The 20,287-nt window shown below is 50.3% G+C and overlaps 1 protein-coding gene across 1 annotated transcript; it reads left to right on the top strand.

Moving 5' to 3' along the window:
* Positions 1 to 1,130: 1,130 nt before the first annotated feature.
* Positions 1,131 to 14,381, top strand: LOC148821078 (hepatitis A virus cellular receptor 2 homolog). Its single transcript, XM_088931874.1, has 7 exons — positions 1,131 to 1,219; positions 4,096 to 4,434; positions 5,106 to 5,192; positions 10,965 to 11,047; positions 11,295 to 11,412; positions 12,855 to 12,891; positions 13,106 to 14,381. Exons 1-7 carry the CDS (start codon positions 1,165 to 1,167, stop codon positions 13,194 to 13,196), a joined length of 810 nt encoding a protein of 269 aa, XP_088788000.1. The 5' UTR covers positions 1,131 to 1,164; the 3' UTR covers positions 13,197 to 14,381.
* The last annotated feature ends 5,906 nt before the right edge of the window (positions 14,382 to 20,287 follow it).

A 20,287-nucleotide genomic window follows, 5' to 3' on the forward strand; every position in this document is an offset into this window, starting at 1 on the left:
GCTCGGCCCGTCTCGGGGGGGGGTCACCCCCGCTGCCCTTTGCTCAGCTTCGGCAGGAAACCCCAGCCCCAGAGCGGTGACTCACGCGGGGGCCTGGGCGTCAGTGGTGATCACAGCGCAGGAGGTTACATAATTCACAGGCAGCTCGCAACCTCGGGCTGTGAAAAACACCAGCAGGCCTTTAACCCATCGCTACGGAAACGGGGTCCTGTTCTTGTTTTGGACTGCCACTTATCTGCCACCCCGGCTTCCGCCGACACCCATCCTGTGTCGGATTTGTCAAAGCCCCGCCGAGCCTGGGAGATCCCAGGAGGAAAGGGTTTGGGAAGAGGGAGATGGAGGCTCGGTGCCGAGACCCGCCTGTGTCGGGGTCAGGCCGGGATGTGCTTGTGTCACCTCTGCCTGTTCTGGGGTCGCCTGCCCTGCCACAAGACAGGAAGAGGCCATTTGACCTCCTTGCAGTTGTCTCACAAAGTATTTCCGTTTGGGCATGGGCAGGGCCACGTGTCATTGATTGCAATGATAATAAACTAGATTTTATATACCACCCTTAAAAGTGGCTTCTCAAAGCACTTTACGGAACAAAAAAAGAGGTTTTGAGTCTAGCTTTAATAGAGCCCAGGGATCAGATGTCAGGGGTGACTCTCGGATATCCTTAGCAAAGGAATGCCAGAGCTTTGAGTCAAAGAGGAGAAGGCCCTGTCTCCCATGGACTATAAACTGGCTTGGGAGACAGGCAGGAGACCAGAATTAGGCAGACAAAGGTTGCAAGGTGATCTGATAGTCACTCTGATCTGATTCACTGATTAATCAGTTCAGAGAACAGTATCTCATAGCTCTGGAAAATGCCCCCTGCCCATCAGCACTGGTTTGCTGCCATGTTTTTCTTTCCCTCCTTCCTGCCTTTGGAGAAGGCGGAAAACAAAGTGAAGGGCCTCTGCAGCCCAGCTGCCAGACAATGGCCCCTTTCTGAGCCCCCGAGCCACAGGCTCCCAGGATGGGCTGCAGAGCCTGTGCCAGTCCTGGCAGGAGATATCCCAGCAGGAGCCCCGGGACACAAGAGGCCATTGAGGTGCCCACTGCCCCGGGCGCCGTGAATAGCCGCTCTCTGGCAGCGCTCTCTCAGAGGGGCTGTCGTACCCTGACACCACTGCTGCTGAGGAGATGCCTCTCCGCGCTGGCCTGTGGCTGCACTGGATCCTTACCGTGGCTATAGCAGGCAAGAGCTCCTACCCACGGTTTTTTCTTCATTGTCTGTGCTGGAATACTAACCCCCAGCTACTGCCGCTATTGCTGTTATTAATGCTGCTGATGTTTACCTGCTAGAGCCGCAATAACCACCACCTGTATTTACATAGCTACAGGGCTGCTGTTACTCTTGCTGGTGCTGCTGGTGTTATTAATGCTGTTGGTGCTACACGTCACTGTTACAGCCCAGTTACCTGAGCCTGCTCTAGTCACAGGGCTGCTATTGCTGGTGCTGCTAGTGCTGTTACTAATGCTGTTGGTGCTACACATGTCACTGTTACAGCCCAGTTACCTGAGCCTGCTCTAGTTACAGGGCTGCTATTGCTGGTGCTGCAGCTGTTATTAATGCTGTTGGTGCTACACATGTCACTGTTACAGCTGCAGTAATTACACCTTCTTTATTTATTATTATTATTTACAGGGCTGTGGTTACTGCTGCTACTGCTATTTCTGCTGTTAATAATACTGTTAATGCTATACATATCATTGTTACAGCTGCAGTAACTATAACTGCTATATAGTAGGTACAGCAGTGCTGTTGCTGCTGCTACTGTTATTTCAGCTATTATTTATACTGTTGATGCTATACATATCATTGTTACAGCTGCGGTAACTACACCTTCTTTACTTACAGGGCTGTGGTTACTGCTGCTACTGCTATTGTTGGTGCTGCTAGTGCTGTTACTAATGCTGTTGGTGCTACACATGTTACCTTTACAGCTGCAGTAGCTACACCTGCTATAGGTACAGTGCTGCTGTTGCTGCTGCTACTGCTATTTCAGCTGTTATTAATACTGTTAATGGTATACATATCATTGTTACAGCTGCAGTAACTACTCCCTCTGTACTGACAGGGCTGCTGCTACTACTATTGCTGGTGCTGCTATTGCTGGTATTAATGCTGTTGGTGCTACACATGTCACTATTACAGCTGCAGTAACTACTGCTGTTATTACAAGGCTAATGCCACCACTGCTGTTATTAGAGGGCTAATGTTACTGCTACAGTACTGCCATTACTGCTAACATAGTAGTAATAATAATAGCAATAGTAGTTACTACCAATAATTACTAAAATTAAGTAAAAGCACTACTCTCATCTCTCTCTACTATTACTCTCTACTATTACTATTACGTTTACTGCTACAACTGTTACAGCTCCTGCTTCTACTTTTACTAATGCTGTTGATGCAACACACACCATTGGTACTGTGATTTGGTCTGGGCGTCTGTTACTGCACATCAAATTCTATTACAGTAGGGTCTCAACATTCGGGAGGGTTCAGTGCAGAGAACCGTCACAAATAGCCAAGCAGCATATAACCCAGATCCTGCCTACACCGCCACAGAATGTATCACAGTATATATATGAAGGGTTAAGAGACATAAGTAACCCTCAATTATGTGATAATTAAAGTACTAATGCATTGGCTTTAAGTTAATTTAAGTAACATTGATAATCCAAAACAACAGTAAGCACGAATTCATAGTAATCAGTTAAAATAAACAACACAATTCTCTCCTCTGCATCCAGAAAGCACCTCCTGTCTCTCTCTGATCTCCAACCTGTCAATCCACACGCTGCCAAAACAGAACTGGGCTCATTAGCTACAATAACTCTCACTCACTCTCTAGCTAGATTTGTCTTATGATCCTAGTCTGTTGCACCACTAATTTAAAACCTGGGATCACAACCTTCAGCTCGGTTTCATCCCAAGCAATAGGTGGAGCTACAGCAGTAGGTGAAGCTCAACAGTAGGTATAGCAGCAGGTGGAGCTGCAGAAGTAGGTGGAGCTCAGCAGTAGGTGGAGCAGCAGTAGCAGTAAGTGGAGCTCAGTAGCAGGCAGGGCTCAGCTGTAGGTGGAGTTCAGCAGCAGCAGTAGCAGTAAGTGGAGCTCAGCTGTAGGCGGGGCTCAGCAGCAGGTGGGGCTCAGCAGTAGCAGTAGCAGTAGGTGGAGCTCAGCAGCAATAGTAGCAGTAAGTGGAGCTCAGTAGCAGGCAGGGCTCAGCTGTAGGTGGAGCTCAGCAGCAGCAGTAGCAGTAGGTGGAGCTCAGCTGTAGGTGGAGCTCAGCAGCAGCAGTAGCAGTAGGTGGAGCTCAGTAGTAGGTGGAGCTCAGCAGCAGTAGTAGGTGGAGCTCAGTAGTAGGTGGAGCTCAGCAGCAGGCGAGGCTCAGCAGCAGGCGGGGCTCAGCAGCAGGCGGGGATCAGCAGTAGCAGTAGCAGTAGGTGGAGCTCAGCAGCAGGTGGGGCTCAGCAGCAGGTGGGGCTCAGCAGCACCAGTAGATGGAGGTCAGCAGTAGGTGGAGCTCAGCAGCAGGCGGGGCTCAGCAGCAAGGGGGGCTCAGCAGTAGCAGTAGGTGGAGCTCAGCAGCAGCAGTAGGTGGAGCTCAGCAGCAGGCGGGGCTCAGCAGCAGGCGGGGCTCAGCAGCACCAGTAGATGGAGGTCAGCAGTAGGTGGAGCTCAGCAGCAGGCGGGGCTCAGCAGCAAGGGGGGCTCAGCAGTAGCAGTAGGTGGAGCTCAGCAGTGGCATTAGGTGTAGCTCAGCAGTAGGCAGGGCTTAGCAGTGGCAGTAGGTGGAACTCAGCAGTAGGCAGGGCTCACCAGTAGATGGGGCTCAGCAGTAGCAGTAGCAGTAGGTGGAGCTCAGCAGTAGGCGGGGCTCAGCAGTAGCAGTAGGCGGGACCCAGCAGCAGCAGTAGGTGGAGCTCAGCAGTAGGTGGGGCTCAGCAGTAGCAGTAGGTGGAGCTCACCAGTAGATGGGGCTCAGCAGTAAGGTAGCAGTAGCAGCTGGAACAGTGCAGCTGCAGCTATGGGCTCAGGAAACTCATCCCTCTCTCCCTCACAGCCCCCAGGTCCTCGGCCGCGGGGTACCAGGCGCTGGAGGGCGAGGCGGTCAGCCTGGCCTGCCGCTACTCGGTGAAGAGGTACGGGCTGAGCCGGGTGTGCTGGGGCCGGAACTGCGGCACGCTCTGGTGCAGCGACACCATCGTCCAGACTGACGGCAGCCGCGTCATCTCCAAAGTCTCGGACCGGTACCGGCTCAACGGAGACATCCCGGCCGGACAGGTGGACCTGACCATCTCCAGGGTGAGGCAAGCGGACAGCGGGTCATACTGCTGCCGAGTGGACATCGATGGCTATTTCAATGACCAGAAGGTGTCTCACACCCTGCAGGTGCTCAAAGGTAGGTTACACCAGCCCTGGGCAACCCAGATACTAAATACTGATGTAGCCCTCAGAAACAGTCAGTTAATTAATCAAATTAGTCATCAAACAGTTGAAGTAATTAATCAGTCAATTAGTCTGTTAATAAAATGTCATTATAATAAAGCACTAATTACATGGAGAGAATCTGGGAGGAAGTGGAGGAGGCAGGTTTCTTTGTCACACTATATATGGAACTTTGATCCTACCAAGAGCCGAGACTGTTGAGCTCTGAATTAGCAACTGTTACAGGCCAGCTCTGTACCGTATTTCTCATATTCTTGAATATAAACGTTGTTTACACCAGGGGACACAACTCCAGGCCTGGAGGGCCAGAGGTTTGCTGGTTTTCCTTCAACCTGAGCTCTTAATTACTTAATTGACCAATTGGACCTATTATTTGCTTGATTGGACAAGTAGAAGCATTTCCTAGTTTTTGAGAAAGTGGAGATGTAAAGAGGTTTACAAACACAGCTAGACAGAGGCACTTGCAGACTGGAGATGCCCCCCCCCCCTCCCCAACCCTGGGTTAAAAGCTCTGAAACCGTAACTCCTTCCTTTCTGACACACAGTTCTTGATAGTCCAGGCTCTTTCTCGGCATGCACTTATTCATATGAGTTAATGTCTGCACACACCTCCTGTCCTTCCAGCGCCAACGGAGCCCTCACCATCAGCCAGCCCAGTGACTCCAACACCCGGACACTCCGGACACAACCAATCGGAGCCACAAGCCGCAGGTAAGCCTGCTGCTATGCTCCTGGATCTCCGAGTGGAATGGGCATGTTTGTGTACCTGAGCCTCTCACTCCGCAATTCCACCACTGTACACTCGGCCTTTCCCAGCACTAATCCGGCTGCAGCTGGCGAGCCTGAAGGAGGCAGTGTGCTTGCTTGCACATGTGGGTGCAGTTGTCTTGACGCCGTGCGCCCACAAATACCACCCACATGGCAGGGGACTCTTGGCACTAATCCGCTACTGAAAAGCCGTGCATCCCTGGAGAAGGGTGGCGCTAATCCAGAGCCTATCGTTGGACACATTCTGGGGCCTGAGGAGCCTTCTGTGTGGAGTCTGCATGTTTGGGCGGGTTTTTACAGGGTGCTGCAGTTTGCTTTTATAGTCCAAGCACATGCCGACTAGGGCATTTACTGTCTCCAAAGTGTACCTGCAGGTGTACCCTGTGTTGACAGGGTCTTTGTGAAATTTGTACAGACGTTTTCTGCAGTATTTTGTAAGGGGAAGAACTGGATTGAACTGGAATGGAGTTATACTGTGTTATATAGGAACATGTGGTACAAAAGTAAGTGACCAATTGTGTTAAAATAAGTTATCTTTGGCAAATAGGGAAGAGGAAGATGAGCGTGATCCTGCAATGTTACCAGTCTGATCAGCCCAGGGATGTGTGACAGATAAAACCTTCCTTTAACTTCTGAGGCAGACTCCTGGCTGTTTTTCAAGGGGAAGTGGAAATATTGCTACAGCACCTGGGATGGACTGGCAGCAATTCCAGGGTGTGTGCCCACCCTGTGCCCTGTGTCTGCGGGGTTAGCCTCTGGCTTGCCATCTGCCGTGGATAATGGCGGGATAGATGGATGTTTGACCTGTATGCTTAAACCGGGGGATAAAAGGTTCCCAGGTCTGGCTGGCGCAGTGTGGGTCCAGCTGGCACCGTGTGGGTCCAGCTGGCACCGTGTGCTGGACCTCCTTGGTCTTATCCAGTCTGTCAGGACACCTACTAGAGGTGAAGTCTGAGCTGATCTTGTCTTTTCAAACAACTAGGACATGAGTGTGGAAAACTGAGTGGGAACTGGTTAACGGCTAGAGATCAGAGGGGGGTAAATGCTGAAACTGAGGTGATGTAACTGGTGTAGTATCAGAGACATCTGCTGTATCTAATTCATGTCAGTGATCTAGATTCCGGGACAGTTAGTAAATGAGGAGAGTACACAGACAACCTATCATAGGAGCTGATCCTTACTTCTGAGTTGTGCGTATTATGGACCCTATGCAGACGATATAATCTTGAAGTGACTGGAATAAGGCTTCAAGGGAAACACAGCAGGAGCAGGACGGGATGACAGACAGGGGGGCGTGACGGCTGTGATCTGGTGCTCAGGGGGTGTGGCGCAGGCGAACAAGTCTTGAGGTAGTCCAAAGGGGAAAGCGGGGCGCAGTCCAGGGTCCAGGAGCCAAGAGATCCAATCCGAGACAGACAAGATTTAAACCGGAACAGGGACAGGGACAGGGAACCAGGAGGATAAAAACAGTAACGAGGCCAGTGGCTCTGAGCCCCGGACTCAGCTGGACAGGACACCGTGATGAAGCCTGTGCCATCGGGTCTCTCCAAGACTTTGGTAGGCGGGCTTCCGGGCGTCCGTCTTCCAATGCTGAGCCCGGAATAGCGGGAGCCCCCGGCTTAAGTAAAGACGGACAAAACAGGGACCAGGTGCATGAAATCAACTGAAAGACGAAAGGGCCGGAGCGCCCTTAAGAGGAGGGATTACAAGTGTGAAACTCCCCCAAAGAAGAATGCTAAGCAAACCTTGCAGAAGCAGCAACATCAATTCAGGAAGAATTTGGATAAAATCCAAGACTGAGCAAACGCCTTAAGGGATCGTCCTTATGGGACAAGCAGAAAGAATTGAATTATTGAACCTGAATCGAGCATTTAGCCTACTGGACTGCAATTCAAGCCGGTAAAGAAAGACAAACCAGAGGACACAAGTGCTCTCGCAAGCAAACAGCTAGATGAGATACTCTGGTCAGTTACATACTCACCACCAATCGACCCAGATGGGCTGAGATGCCCCCCGTGCACAGCTTTTCCTGTGTGCTTCATTGTGGCGGGCTGCGGGTTTTGTAGTTTTGCTCAGGTCTCTGTTCTTAAATCAGGTTAGGCTGGCGTCTGAGAGCAGGATGTGATGAGTGTTTTGGTTCTTGTCTGGCTGTGCCTGAAAGCCCTGTGCTGTGTGGTGTGGTTATTCTCGTGAAGGAGAGGCCACTGGAGGCATCGGTTCAACGCGGTGATGTGTGACGTTTTCCACAGCCACAGGAGCCTATTAATCAGCAGTCAGATGACGAGCTACGATCGGGGCTCAGCGCTGCCGATGAGACACCGGCAGGTTCTGGGAAGTGAAACCCAGAACTTCCCAGAAACCCACTTCCCATCAGCGAGTGACAGGCAGTGTCTGCCTTCTCTCCCCACTCCGACGAAAGACGATAATAATTTAGCCTTATACTTATTATTATCATAATAGAGCCCTTATCTGACACTCCACTCAAAGTGCTTTACAGCATCCATCCACCTGGGTGAGAGGTAAGAGATGACTATATTAGCCATATACAATTTCTTGCTTTAGGAATTTGTCTTTTCACATACCCCAGCTTGCTCTCCATGAGACACACAGACAGGGAGAGAAGCTTGGGGTCAGAGCGCAGGGTCAGCCATTTATACAGCGCCCCTGGAGCAGTTGGGGTTAAGGGCCTTGCTCAGGGGCCCAACGGAGTAGGATTCCTCTGCCAGCCGCAGGATTCAAACCAGCAACCTCCCAGCCACAGGCGCAGATCCTTAGCCACAACACCGCCACCATGATGTGATGGCACACAGAGTGCTCCAGTACTCCCACCAGCTCTCAGTGGGGAGGAGGACACACTGATGAAGCCAGCTCACAGATGGGCATAATTAGGGGGTCATGATTAGTAAAGGCCAGGGGGAAATTTGGCCAGAACACCCCTACTCTTTTCAAGAAACGCCCTGGGATTTTTAATGACCACAGGGAGTCAGGACCTCGGTTTTGGGTCTCATCCAAAGGATGGCACCTTCTTTTTTTTCACAGCAAGACTAGACTGGGGCATTAGGACCCACACAGATGGCAGCATGAGCGCCCTCTACTGGGCCCACTGACACCTCTTCCAGTAGCAGCCTTAGCTTTCCCAGGAGGTCTCCCGTCCAGGTACTGGCCAGGTTCACACCTGCTGGGCTTCAGTGGGTTGAGGCAAAGATAAAAAGATAAGGCATGAGACAGCACGTGCTTACGCGTTCCGAGACTACTAGGACAGGGAAATGGCGCTACCTTCACAATGACTGGGAGACTGTTGCTGGATGCAATGGAAAGTGTTGTGTGATTTGTTGTGTGATCTGTGAACCACTTCTCTGAAATCCAAATGACTAGTTTATTCCACCAGTTTAGTCAGCAGTTGCACTGCCTCGGCAGAGGCTTGAGACTTCATCGTCCTCCTGCCAGACTGCCGTCAGTCTGCAGGATTGCGATCTGACCCGAGTCAGATCCAAAATAAAGTCTTCCGTAATTAGGGCCCGTTTCACCCTGTTTCCAGCAGATTTTCCTCCAATTAACATTCTTCCCGTGTTTCTGAACGAGACGTTGGCTCTCCAGTTTTGCAAAAGCCCGAAAGGGACTTTTTCAACAGTGTAAATGGTGCAGTGTATTGGGAGGGAACACACACACACACACACACACACACACACACACACACACACACACACACAGACCTATCAGACTGGTGGGACATGAGAACGCCGGACCTGTCGGATCTCCCTCTGGTCTTCACAGAGCAGGTGAGGTAGAGGTCTCATGGGCCTGATCTTTCTGCACCAACACCTCTACTTGCCATTCAAGTTCCCCCATTCAAAGTCAACGCGCTGGAGAGGCACAAAGGTAGGACTACAGTGTTACCAAAGCAATGACAATCGGCACACTCTTTTCCAGACTAAATACATATTCTTCCTATTTCAGAGTCTATCTGTTCCTCAGGCTGTAAGAAGATCACACAAAGTATACTATTATTATTATTAAGAGACTCACAGTCTCCTCCCTGTCTGCTCCTCGGGCTGTGCCAGGAGATCACACGCTGGGCTGCAGCTCTATTGAGTTTCCTCTCCCAGTAAGAATGGAAGCTGTTCTGGTTCTGGCAGGTGTGGGAATTCTGGGATTAGATTTGTTATTTACGGGAAGAATGTCTGTTCCAGCGGTGGTGCGTCTCTGGCTCACTAGTAATTGCAGTCGGCTCGATGGGGTTTAATCTAGAAGCAACGAACTCCTCCCGGGGGTAACCCCTGGTTTCGGTCTAAACAGTTGTTACAAAAAAAGGTCTCCCTCACCGAGAGTCCTGTGACTCAACCCCGCTTCACATCATCCCACCCGACCCGAAAGGAAGTTGAAAAACAGACCTCAACTGTCTGTTTTGTACGGCGGGCGTATAAGCGCAAATAACCGCATTTAAACCCCATGCAGTTGCACGTCATCTGAGAGCTCTGTGGTCGGAGCTAGTTAGGTAACCGAACAGCAGTTTATTTCACAGTTTGTCACCAAATGCGACTCCCGTGACTCAGTTTTCAGCATTTGTATACAAATTGAATGGCCTGGGTTGTTCCACAACGTTGAAACTATTCAAGACCACTCGGTTACTGATTTACATTTTTTACACGGCCCCCCAAAATGCTTGATTCCAAAAACGCAACTAAACGATCAGCTTCACCTAGGCCGAGGGAGTTATCGCACACTATACTACTGGACCTTGCGGTGACTAACAATGTCACAAAGTTACTTCCTGTGAGGTTTATTCAGAAACAATAGGCGATGGGGTGGAGAGCAATTGAAACGAACTATAATCTGCCTTCCTTTGGCAATATTGAAGCATTGGATGTCCGAAAACCACAGCAGTAGTCTTTCTCGCACGTTATTCTGCGTAGGAGCGGGAGTGCAGAACGGCTTTCCACAGACTCGTACACGCGTGTCAAACGGTGTCAACTGCTCGCTCAGTGTTAAAGGTAACAGAAATGCGCAGGCGTGCTCGGCGCCTTGTTACAGGTAACAACAGCAGGAGCTCTGACCCTCCTGTGTCTTCTTGGACCGGAGCTCGGGTCATCTAGAAAGGGCGTTCCCAGTCCCGGTCCGGGTGACCCACACACCTGCTGGGTTGAGTTCCGGCCCAGCTCCCAGTCACACAATCGAACAATTAAGTGACTTGATTAACAGTATTAATTTGAACTGCTTAACTGCTTCCATAGTGTAATGCCAAGTTTCTGTAGTGTAGTAGTTATCACTTTCGCCTCATACGCGAAAGGTTCCTGGTTTGAAACCGGTTTGGAAACATGCTTTCTGTGCACATGACAAATAAACTGAACTGTTTTCAGCTCTTAAACACGTAGGGGTTGCCTTTTAAATTTTGCATTTCGTATGTAAAATCCTAGACTTTTGAGTTGCAAAAAATATTCCAAAAAAGCCACATGTTTGCTCAAGGAAGGCTTCATCAGGTAACTGGGACCTCTGATCTAGACGAAACAATACGCACCAGCTCCCCCTAGTGGCCGCTCTCTGCATTCTCGGGGGCCGCTGCTCTGAGTGTCTGCATGCCTTTGCTCGCTCCCGTGTGACGCAGCGCCTCTCGCGTTGGTTTCTCGGACCGGTGCTCACCGGGCTGGGACCAGGCTGGTCTTTCTGTAGTCGGGTGATGGCAGCCAGGCCGCTGTGCCCCGTGTCTGTCCCCTGCAGGAGGCCGGGTAGAAGCAGAGTCGCCCCGCCTGACTGAGGATGATGCCGCGAGGAACCCCAGCCTGCCCCGCTCCGGAGGCGTCGTGAGTGCATTCTCGCCGTGCCCGGCGCTCCCATTGACCCACACATTAAAAAAAGTGCGCTCGGTATTTTCTATTTATTTATTCTATTATATATTCAGCATAAATTATGTATTTTACGTCTCCTATATAGTTGAAATCGCATGACTTGTCAGAGTGTGTGCTCATTGTAAGACGTCTGTTCTGAAATAAAAGGGTTTTTTTAATAGAAAAAATACGGCATCGATTGCTTTATTTTCGCTGTTTGCAGGAGGAGAGCGCGATTGCCACGCAGTCCTTGCAGATCAATGTTCCGGTGCTGGCTGGGTCCATCACTGTGCTGCTGTTCCTGCTGCTGGCCAGCTCGCTGGCTCTCCTGGGCTTCCGACGTAGGTATCCGACGTGGATGAACGGGAAACGATTCCTCCCATGAAGGTCATGTGTAATCAAACGCACAACTACAGCACTTCTTATGAATAGTTGCGACACAGGGGTGTCCGGTCCAGTCCTGCTTCTGGAGGGCCGGCCTGTCAGCAGGTTGGAGAGGCAGGGGAAGCAGACAGTCTGGCTCAGACAGGCCTGTAAAGAGCTCATTTCGTTTATAAAGAGCTGAGCTGAAACGAAAACCTCCAGACACGCGGGCCCTCCAGCACCTAGACTGGACAGCCCCTGACTTACAACAAGAATGACCCCTTCTGACTGCGGGTGGGACAGCCCGACTCTGAAGAGCATTAGACATGGTGTACCCCTGGCGCTACAACCGAACTCTCACAGAGATCGTTTCTGCACTGTGACCTGGGGAGACTGTGCTTCTGGGCAGAGTGCAGCTCAATGCTTCTTACAGAACACGAGCTGCAGCCCCCCAGTCGAAACTGATACCAGGCAGGAAACCACAGTAACGGGAGCGCTTGTGCTCTGACATCAGCGCTCTGAAGGACTTGTACACTCGTTGCACTGATCTGACAGGCGATGTGTACCTGCAAGAGCTGTAAATGCATGGTCTGGTTCGTTAGCTTTCAGTCTCTCTGTAGTGCTAAAGGGTTTTAATTGCATGTAAAAAATGTTTTTTTAATCAGTGCAATTAGCTACAGGTATTTTATCCAGACCTACAGTGATGTGAAAGAGAAAGTGCACCCCCCTTGGATTCTGTTGTTTTACATATTTAGATATATCTGACATTCATCTAGTCCTCACCAAGTCCTCACAGTGAGATAGATCAAACCTCAGGTGACACACAACTCACATTTCACTGTTAATTTATTAAACAGAAACACAGCACTCAATATCTTTGGGAGAAAAGGTAAGCGTACCCCATGATTCAGAAACATGTGGAACCCCCTTTAGAAGCCATAACTTGAATTACACGTTTCCTATAAGAGTTGATCAGTCTCTCCCATCCCCTGGGGCGAATTGCGCCTCACTCTTCCTTACAGAATTGTTTCAGCTCTGTGATGCCTGAGGGCAGTCGGTTATGCACAGCTGTCTTTGACAGTAAAATAAGCACCTGTTATTGTTCACATGAGGTTAGATTTATCTACTGATACAGGACTAGTGAGGACTAGGTGAAGATCCGACATGTTTAAATATGTAAAACCATAGAAACTTTCTTCCTCACATCATTGTAATCAACAAAGGTATTAAGCACAGGATTTAATTAATATTAATATAATCTGTCTCATAGGTACAATTCATTTTAAATGTTTACCATGTACACACTCTCATTGTAGTGGGAATTGGAGCCTGTTATTCTTATTCTTAGACAGGAATTAATTCAATTTTTTTTTATGAATACAACTTTGCAGATTGACTGTCTGTGTCTTTTCTTTCCTAGGACAAATTCAGAAAAGAAGCCAGAATGAGACAGGAAGGTGAGGGCAAAGAAAAGCACATTATTAATATTGAGCAAATTTATATTTATTTTATATTTTGGTGGAATCTTTCATCAAAATGCTAGGATTGTCCTTTCAAATCTGAATTTATCTTTTAACCTTTTAAAGCGTGTGTATTATGAATCTCAGTCCTCCTTTAAAAAGAATCAAAACTGTTTAAATATGAGGCACTTTTTACACATTTGTAACACAGAAGGTCAGCAACCCCTGCAGGGCCCCGACATATTATCCATGAGATCGAAACCAGACGCCCAGTGGAGGAGAATATCTACACCCTGGAATAGATCCCTGGTCCAGACTCCTCCGCTCCTCTGGAGAACATCTTCACCCTCGAATAGACTGTCTCTGGTCCAGACTCCTCTGCTCCTCACAGCAACACCTGGAGAACATCTTCACCCAGGAATAGACTGTCTCTGGTCCAGAGTCCTCCTCTTGTTTGGAGAACATCTTCACCCTGGAATAGACTCTCTGATCCAGACTCCTCCTCTCCTGTGGAGAACATCTTCACCCTGGAATAGACTCTCTGATCCAGACTCCTCCTCTCCTCTGGAGAACATCTTCACCCAGGAATAGACTGTCTCTGGTCCAGAGTCCTCCTCTTGTTTGGAGAACATCTTCACCCTGGAATAGACTCTCTGATCCAGACTCCTCCTCTCCTGTGGAGAACATCTTCACCCTGGAATAGACTCTCTGATCCAGACTCCTCCTCTCCTCTGGAGAACATCTTCACCCTGGAATAGACTGTCTCTGGTCCAGACTCCTCTGCTCCTCACAGCAACACCTGGAGAACATCTTCACGCAGGAATAGACTGTCTCTGGTCCAGACTCCTCCTCTTGTTTGGAGAACATCTTCACCCTGGAATGGACTCTCTGATCCAGACTCCTCTTCTCCTCTGGAGAACATCTTCACCCTGGAATAGACCGTCTATTCCTGATGGCATCTTCTACTGGTTTACCAACAGTATGTTCCCTGGATATCTCCCATCACAGTAGGCCCAGCCTTGCTTGGTTTGTAGATCTGACAAGATCAAACTATATGGTGCACCACTGCCTGTCCTGCTGTTCAGCTGCTACATCAGCCACCCATATCAACTTGCTTTTTATGTGGATGGATGTTAGTAGAATTCTGATTTATTGCTGTGCCTATAAGTATAGACTACTCCTGACAGCTAACATTGTAACATGTATTAGACATCTTTTTTATTAATCTCCTTTATTTTTTCTCTGATTGCCAATTAGCAGTTTCAAATGCTTATTATTTCAAAGTCTTTAATGGCCCCATTACAGATGTGCTCGGCACTGCTGTGCTGTCTCACAGCTTTAGGATGAAGGCCGAGTGACCTCTGTGTGGAGTTTGCATGCTCTATCCTGTGTCACTCTACAGTGCCTTCAAAAAGCAGTATTCATCCCCCCTTGGATATTTTCACAATTTATCATGCAAACTATAATAAAAATACATCTGTGTGGGATTTTCTGTCTATACAAATGACTTTGTAATAAAATGTAATGAACAAAAGTTCTGGAAACGTTTTACATGTAATTTAAAAGACAACACTGAAATGTCTTGAATAGACAAGTACCCCATGACATGACACTCCAAACTGAGCCCAGATGGATGTGATTACCTTGGGAGATCACTCTAAATCAATAAGTTCAATTGTTTGACATGATTTCAGAAGAAATACACCTAATTAAATAAGGTTCGTCAGTTAACAGTGCAGAAACTATCCCATGAAAACCAAAGAGCTGTCTGTACAACTCCGTGACAGTATTGTGAGGAGGCACAGATCTGGGAATGATTATAAAGAGCAAGCCCTCCTCCCAAACTCAGCAACCACAGCCCTTGGTCAGAGAAGTGATCAGGAGTCCAGTGCCCACCCTGGCAGAACTACAGCGCCCCATGGCTGAGACAGGAGAGCCTGTCCAAGTGTACTAATCTCTACAGCACTGCACAGGTTTAGCCTCTATGGGAGAATTCAAAAGCATGCCTAGAGTTTGCACAAAGACATGTGACGGCCCCTGAGACCATGCGACAAAAGAGCTGATGAAACGTGAAGTCTTGGGCTGAACACAGCTCATCCCCTGTGCAACACCATCCTTACCACGAAGCTCGGCGGTAGCAGCAGCATCTTATAGAGATGCTTTTCAGCGGCAGGGACTGAAGCACTTGCCGGGACAGAGGGAATAAAGAATGGAGCCCAATACCCCACTTGAGGAGAACCTTCAGAACAGGCTCCAGAACATGACGATGAATGTCCTTGAGTGTCCCAGCCAAAGCCCCGACTTGAATCCTATTCAGGATCTGTGGAGGGACTTGAAGACTGCACTGGGGCCTTGGGGTGCTGTCTGTGTGGAGTTGACATGTTCTGCCTGTGTTCATGCGGGTTTCCTCTCACAGTCCGAGGTCATACTGCTGGGTTAACTGGCTTCTGGGGAAACTGACACTGGTGTGAGTGTGTGTGTATCTGTGTGGCCTTGTGATGGACTGGCTGTCACGATCACTACTCCTCCTCTTAAGGGCGCTCCAGCCCTTCCTTGTTCTACCTCATTCCCCACACCTGTTCCTTATTCCAGCCCCTCTTCAGTTCCCCCTTAAAAGCCAGACGCAGACGTCACTCGGGGTTCCTCATTGAATTCCGTTTCGTGAGAGCCCAGGTCCTGCTGCGTCTGGCTCCGTTATGATTTTAACTTTCTGTTCCTGATCCCCTCCCGCCGGTTCCGACCCGGTTCCCGTGTTTTATCCCCCGGATGGATCGCCTGGCCATGGACTTTAGCTTCTGTCTTGGATGACCCGTTTGGATTTCTTCATGGATAGTTCGCCCTGGAATCACTCCCCCTGGACACCTGCACCCCTTGGACACGCCCCCTGTCTCCATACCCTCTCCTGCATGACTTTTTTCCCAGTGTTTCCTCACGCCCTTCCGGATCGTGTCGTCTGCACAGGGCCTGGGAAGAACTGTTTCGTGACACTGGCGTCCTGCCCAGGGTGTGTCCTGCCTTGCGCCCGTTGCTCGCTGGGATAGGCTCCGGCTCCCCTGTGACCCTGAATGCGATAAAACAGGTAGAAGTCGGGTGGATGGTTGTTAGTAGTTAAATGATCCAAGACTCCTATTGATCCTCTTTTGAGTGTCAGTGGTGACAACATGGCTGGGTATCTTGTTCCATTCTCCCACAACCCTTTACTTAAAGAAGCACCTCCTGGTTTTATAAATGCTCTTCCCTGTAGTTTCCAGTTACATTGAACCCAGGGCCCCAGTGACGCAAGACAGCAATGCTAACCACTGCACCACCCTGCTGCCCCACTTTTTATACTTTTTGACAGAATTCAGTGAATAGGATCTGCTCTCTTGTGACCAAGGTTAAATATCTGTCATCTAGCAGTAAAATGAACAGATTATTATGACTGTTCCTGTCGATGTTGCTGTTGTTTCTTAGCAATCGCTCTGAGCGGTCACATCGCTGGATTCCGTATTTCAATGGGAACCTCGGACATCTGGTCCAGTGTAAACGCGCTTCTCACTTCGACCACGGGGGGGCGGAAGAGCCACGCAGCTAAAGTACACAGCCAACTGAGGCCCGAGCTGGGCTTAACTGACAAAGTTGTTCGGCGGTGCTTCTCAATGACCGCACAGCCTCCCGGTTTTCTTCCCATCTGTGCTCTAAAACGCTTAATTGAACCAATTAATGAGCCAATTCACCGAATTCAATACCTTTCTGGGATCTCAAACAGCTGGTGGAGATGTTGCGACGGGCTCTCTCGGGCTGAATCAGCCGTTCCTCACCGGATTAGCCCCTTCTAATTCAAATTGCAGTCAAATTGCACAATGCGTATTTTGTGTATAATTCTGCAAATCATGAACAATTTAACGCTTCAAATGTATCGCCCCTTACTCCAAGATGAATAAGCCATCCTTAAAAAAATGAAAATACTACGCATGGTGTAGCCCAGGTGTGGGTAACGTCACAAAGAAGGGAGATCTTTACTTTTTTTTTGCTCCTGGGGAGTTTCTCCTGATTCAGATCTTGGGCAGAGCCAGCTGCTTGCGTCACTTCCTCCCACGCCTCGCACCTCGCCTCGCCCGTGGCTGCTGGGGTGGCCGGTGCCCCTGTTTTCACGAGCGTCCTGTCTCTTTCGTCTGTGAGAGGGGGGTATCAACCCCTTCAGACACCTGACTTCTCTCAGTATTCTTATGCTAGATGCTGGGGAGATTATTCTTTAATGATTTGTTTGTTTCTGCCCAGACGTCGGAAATCTGCGGCGGCTGCAGTGCGCGTGTCAAAGGTCAGGGGTGACGGACTTGCGGACTCGCGCGCAGCGCGCCTGCTGTCTTCTGATTTCGTTTTCTTGTCTTCTGATTTGATTTCACCTTCAGCTTTCAGTTACACTTGGTCTTCCTTCACTCACTGCACAGGTGTAATTGGGTGTTTGTAGGTCACTCTTCTCAAACCTGTCCAGCTCGCGGCACGTTTTTAATGTCCCGGATGATTTTTAATTTATCAGCCTTGATAACAGTGAAACAAATGTCTTTTTTTTTCAGTCCGTGTCCCTCCTTGACGTATTTCGACGTGAAATATACGCTGTAAATTAAATGATACTCTACTCTAACGCACTTGGCTCTTTGAAGCGTGAGCTTGTGTCCGCGGACAGAGCTGTCTGATGTTTCCTTCGGCGCTGGGAAGAGCTGGACTCTTGAATCTCGCGATTCACGGTTTAAAAACGGTCTCTTCTCATTCCACGGCACGCCCGTGACCGTTCCACGGCTCGCCAGTCTGGGAGGCACGGCTGCAGGTACCTGCACCAGTGAAAATCGACGTTTCGAGTAGTGAACTGTAAAAGACCTCGAATAGTACAAAACTGCCACTCCGAGTCAGAGATCGGCTCCTGGTTCGGCGTCTTTCCCGGCTCCGGCTCCGGCAGGTTAGAGCGGGGTTCCCCAACCCTGTCCCTGGTCACCCACACACCTGCTGGCCGAGCCCTCAGCTGCACCATCAAACCCTTCACTGACTTCGTAATCAGAAGACTCCCTTGAACCGTTGAACCGGCTCTTAAACGTGTTGTTGGAGCCTTAGCCGTTGTCTTTCCTAAGTGAAATAAACTTGTGACTGCAAATATTCCAAAGGGGCAGCTTCTTACACCAGGTGAGGCTTCGGCTGTCTAGGAGGTGGGCTGGGATGAAGCCCTGCAGGTGTGTGGGTCACCAGAACCAGGAGTGATCATCTCTCGCCCGCTCTCGCCTACCGCCTGTCCTACCCGCCTGAAGGAGGCTCCACAGCTGAAACGTTGTGCGTCCTTTCTCTTCAGCCTGGAATAAACCTTTACTTGTTCCTTTACCGCCTGTCCTGTCGCACAAGAGCTCGTCTGAGATCCGAGGCGCTTCGAACCCACCCTCCGCACAGCCGCTCGCCGGCCCACGGAAAACAGAACCAGGACCGAAACGAGACGTTTTCCTTTTTTTTTTTTTCGCGTCAGCGGCACAAAGCAGAGCCATGTGTGTGGCGCTCGGGCCCGGCGGGACTTCGAGCAGCCGGAACACTGCGCGACCACATGAGTGCAGCCCGCCCCGGGCTCAGGAAATCGCCACACGCGAGAGAGGAACCCGCATCAGAGACACACCCGCGTCCCGCCGCCCGCAGACACGCGGGGCTCGGGGCGCAGCGCACGTGCGGCTCCCGCGGAGCTCCCGCGGAGCAGCTGGGAGAGATCTGCGCAGGAAATTGGGAAGATGAAAACGGTTAACAACGATTAAAGTGCAGAGAAAGAAGAAAAAAAAGCTAATGGCTGTGAAATAAACCATCCCAGCCCTCGCCGAAACGGGTGTCCTGTGTGCGCGCAGGAGTCGCCATAGTAAAAAAGCTCACACCTGAAGAAGGCTCCACGGCCGAAACGTTGTGTTTTCTTTCTTCTTTTTTCCAGCCTGGAATAAACCTATTACTTGTTCCTTTGCAGCCTGCGCATGCTGACGCAGCTCCCCACCTGAAATAGTAAAAAAGAGTTTACACAAAATCTAAAACTTTGTCTGGTACAGAAAGCCAATCCCTACGGAGCCGTTACTCGACACCAACTTAATTTTCTGTGTTTTTTAATACAGTTGCAAGGCAGGTGTGCTACAAAGCTCTATTTCTTTACAAACGGTCTGCTTTCTCACGCTCTCTGGTCGCAGAGCGGTCAGAGCGCACTGCTCCTTTGCCACAGCTCGGTGTTCCCGTGTCTGTGCTGCTGCCCCCGGTTCTCACCATGGATACCACTCCGGGTGGGGAATCCGGGGAACTGTTGAAGACCGGGTGTGTGGACGACTGAGCGAGGAGGAAGGGGGGGGGGGGTGTTCAACTAGCATTCAGGGCGAAAATAACCATGTCGGACTCTACAGGTGAAAGACCACCCGAGGCGCTGCGCTGAATGGCTCCCTGTCGCGTCAGGCTCGGTTGAACCTGCGGACGATGTCAGGCCCGGGGCCAGAGACCTGGCGTGGCGGCAAGACCCGCGTGTCGCTTCGGGGAAGACACCTCGAGCCCAGCCGCGGGGACCCCGCGCCTTCATCATTACAGCCGTGTCCCGCCGGTACCCGCCTCCCGAACCGGGCCCGGCCGCGCCCCGTGACCCGGAGGCTTGGAGAAGCAGCGCTTCGCCGCGGGGAGACTCGCAGAGAGCAACACGACTGCCGTCTCCTGACAGCCATTCCACAGGCCCGAAGGCACGCGTGTAGCAAGCGCTGACAGGGGTGTGAAAACGAGCGCTGACATTTGTTTTCCTGCGCGGTGAAGGTCGCTCCTTGACAACCTGTCACAACGCCTGAAAATCTTCTTTCTCCTCCCTGGACGCGCCGCCGCACGAGCACGCGGAACGCGCTGCCCCTAGCGCTCCGCGCGCCTTTGTGCCGTGAAGGAGCCCCCCCCCCGACAACTCACGCGCTGCAGAGCCCCGCAGTCCAAGCCTTGGACGCTGAAAGGATCGGCTCAAGCTGCGCTGCCGCTGTCCCCCGAAACACTGCGAACCAGCTCCCGCGGCCTGCGCTCGGCGTCACACAGCCCCTCTCTTCTCCTTGGCCATTAAAAGTTTCCTTTAAAAACAGGCTGGTTCTGCTCTACAATTCAGGCTTTTCTGCAGGGGAAGTTCAATTCAAACTTTCGCAGGTTTTTTTTACAGGAACATAAGAGCTGTTAAAACACTTTAAGCACTGCTTGTAACTTTCCCGCAGTTTGAAAGCCGAGCATGTCTTTAAAAGGCTGACGTGTTTCTTTTCTCTCCACGGGTTTAATATTTGTAAAGCCCATCAGGGCCCTGGGTTCGACCTGGCAACTGGCGTGAATCAATGGGTCTCTAAAAGCCCACAGATCTGCACAAGGCAAGAACAGTCCTCTCTCACCTCCCCCCTCA

This window comes from Atractosteus spatula, chromosome 14 (genome assembly GCF_055471065.1).
Source record: "Atractosteus spatula isolate fAtrSpa1 chromosome 14, fAtrSpa1.hap1, whole genome shotgun sequence".
Taxonomy (NCBI): domain Eukaryota; kingdom Metazoa; phylum Chordata; class Actinopteri; order Semionotiformes; family Lepisosteidae; genus Atractosteus; species Atractosteus spatula.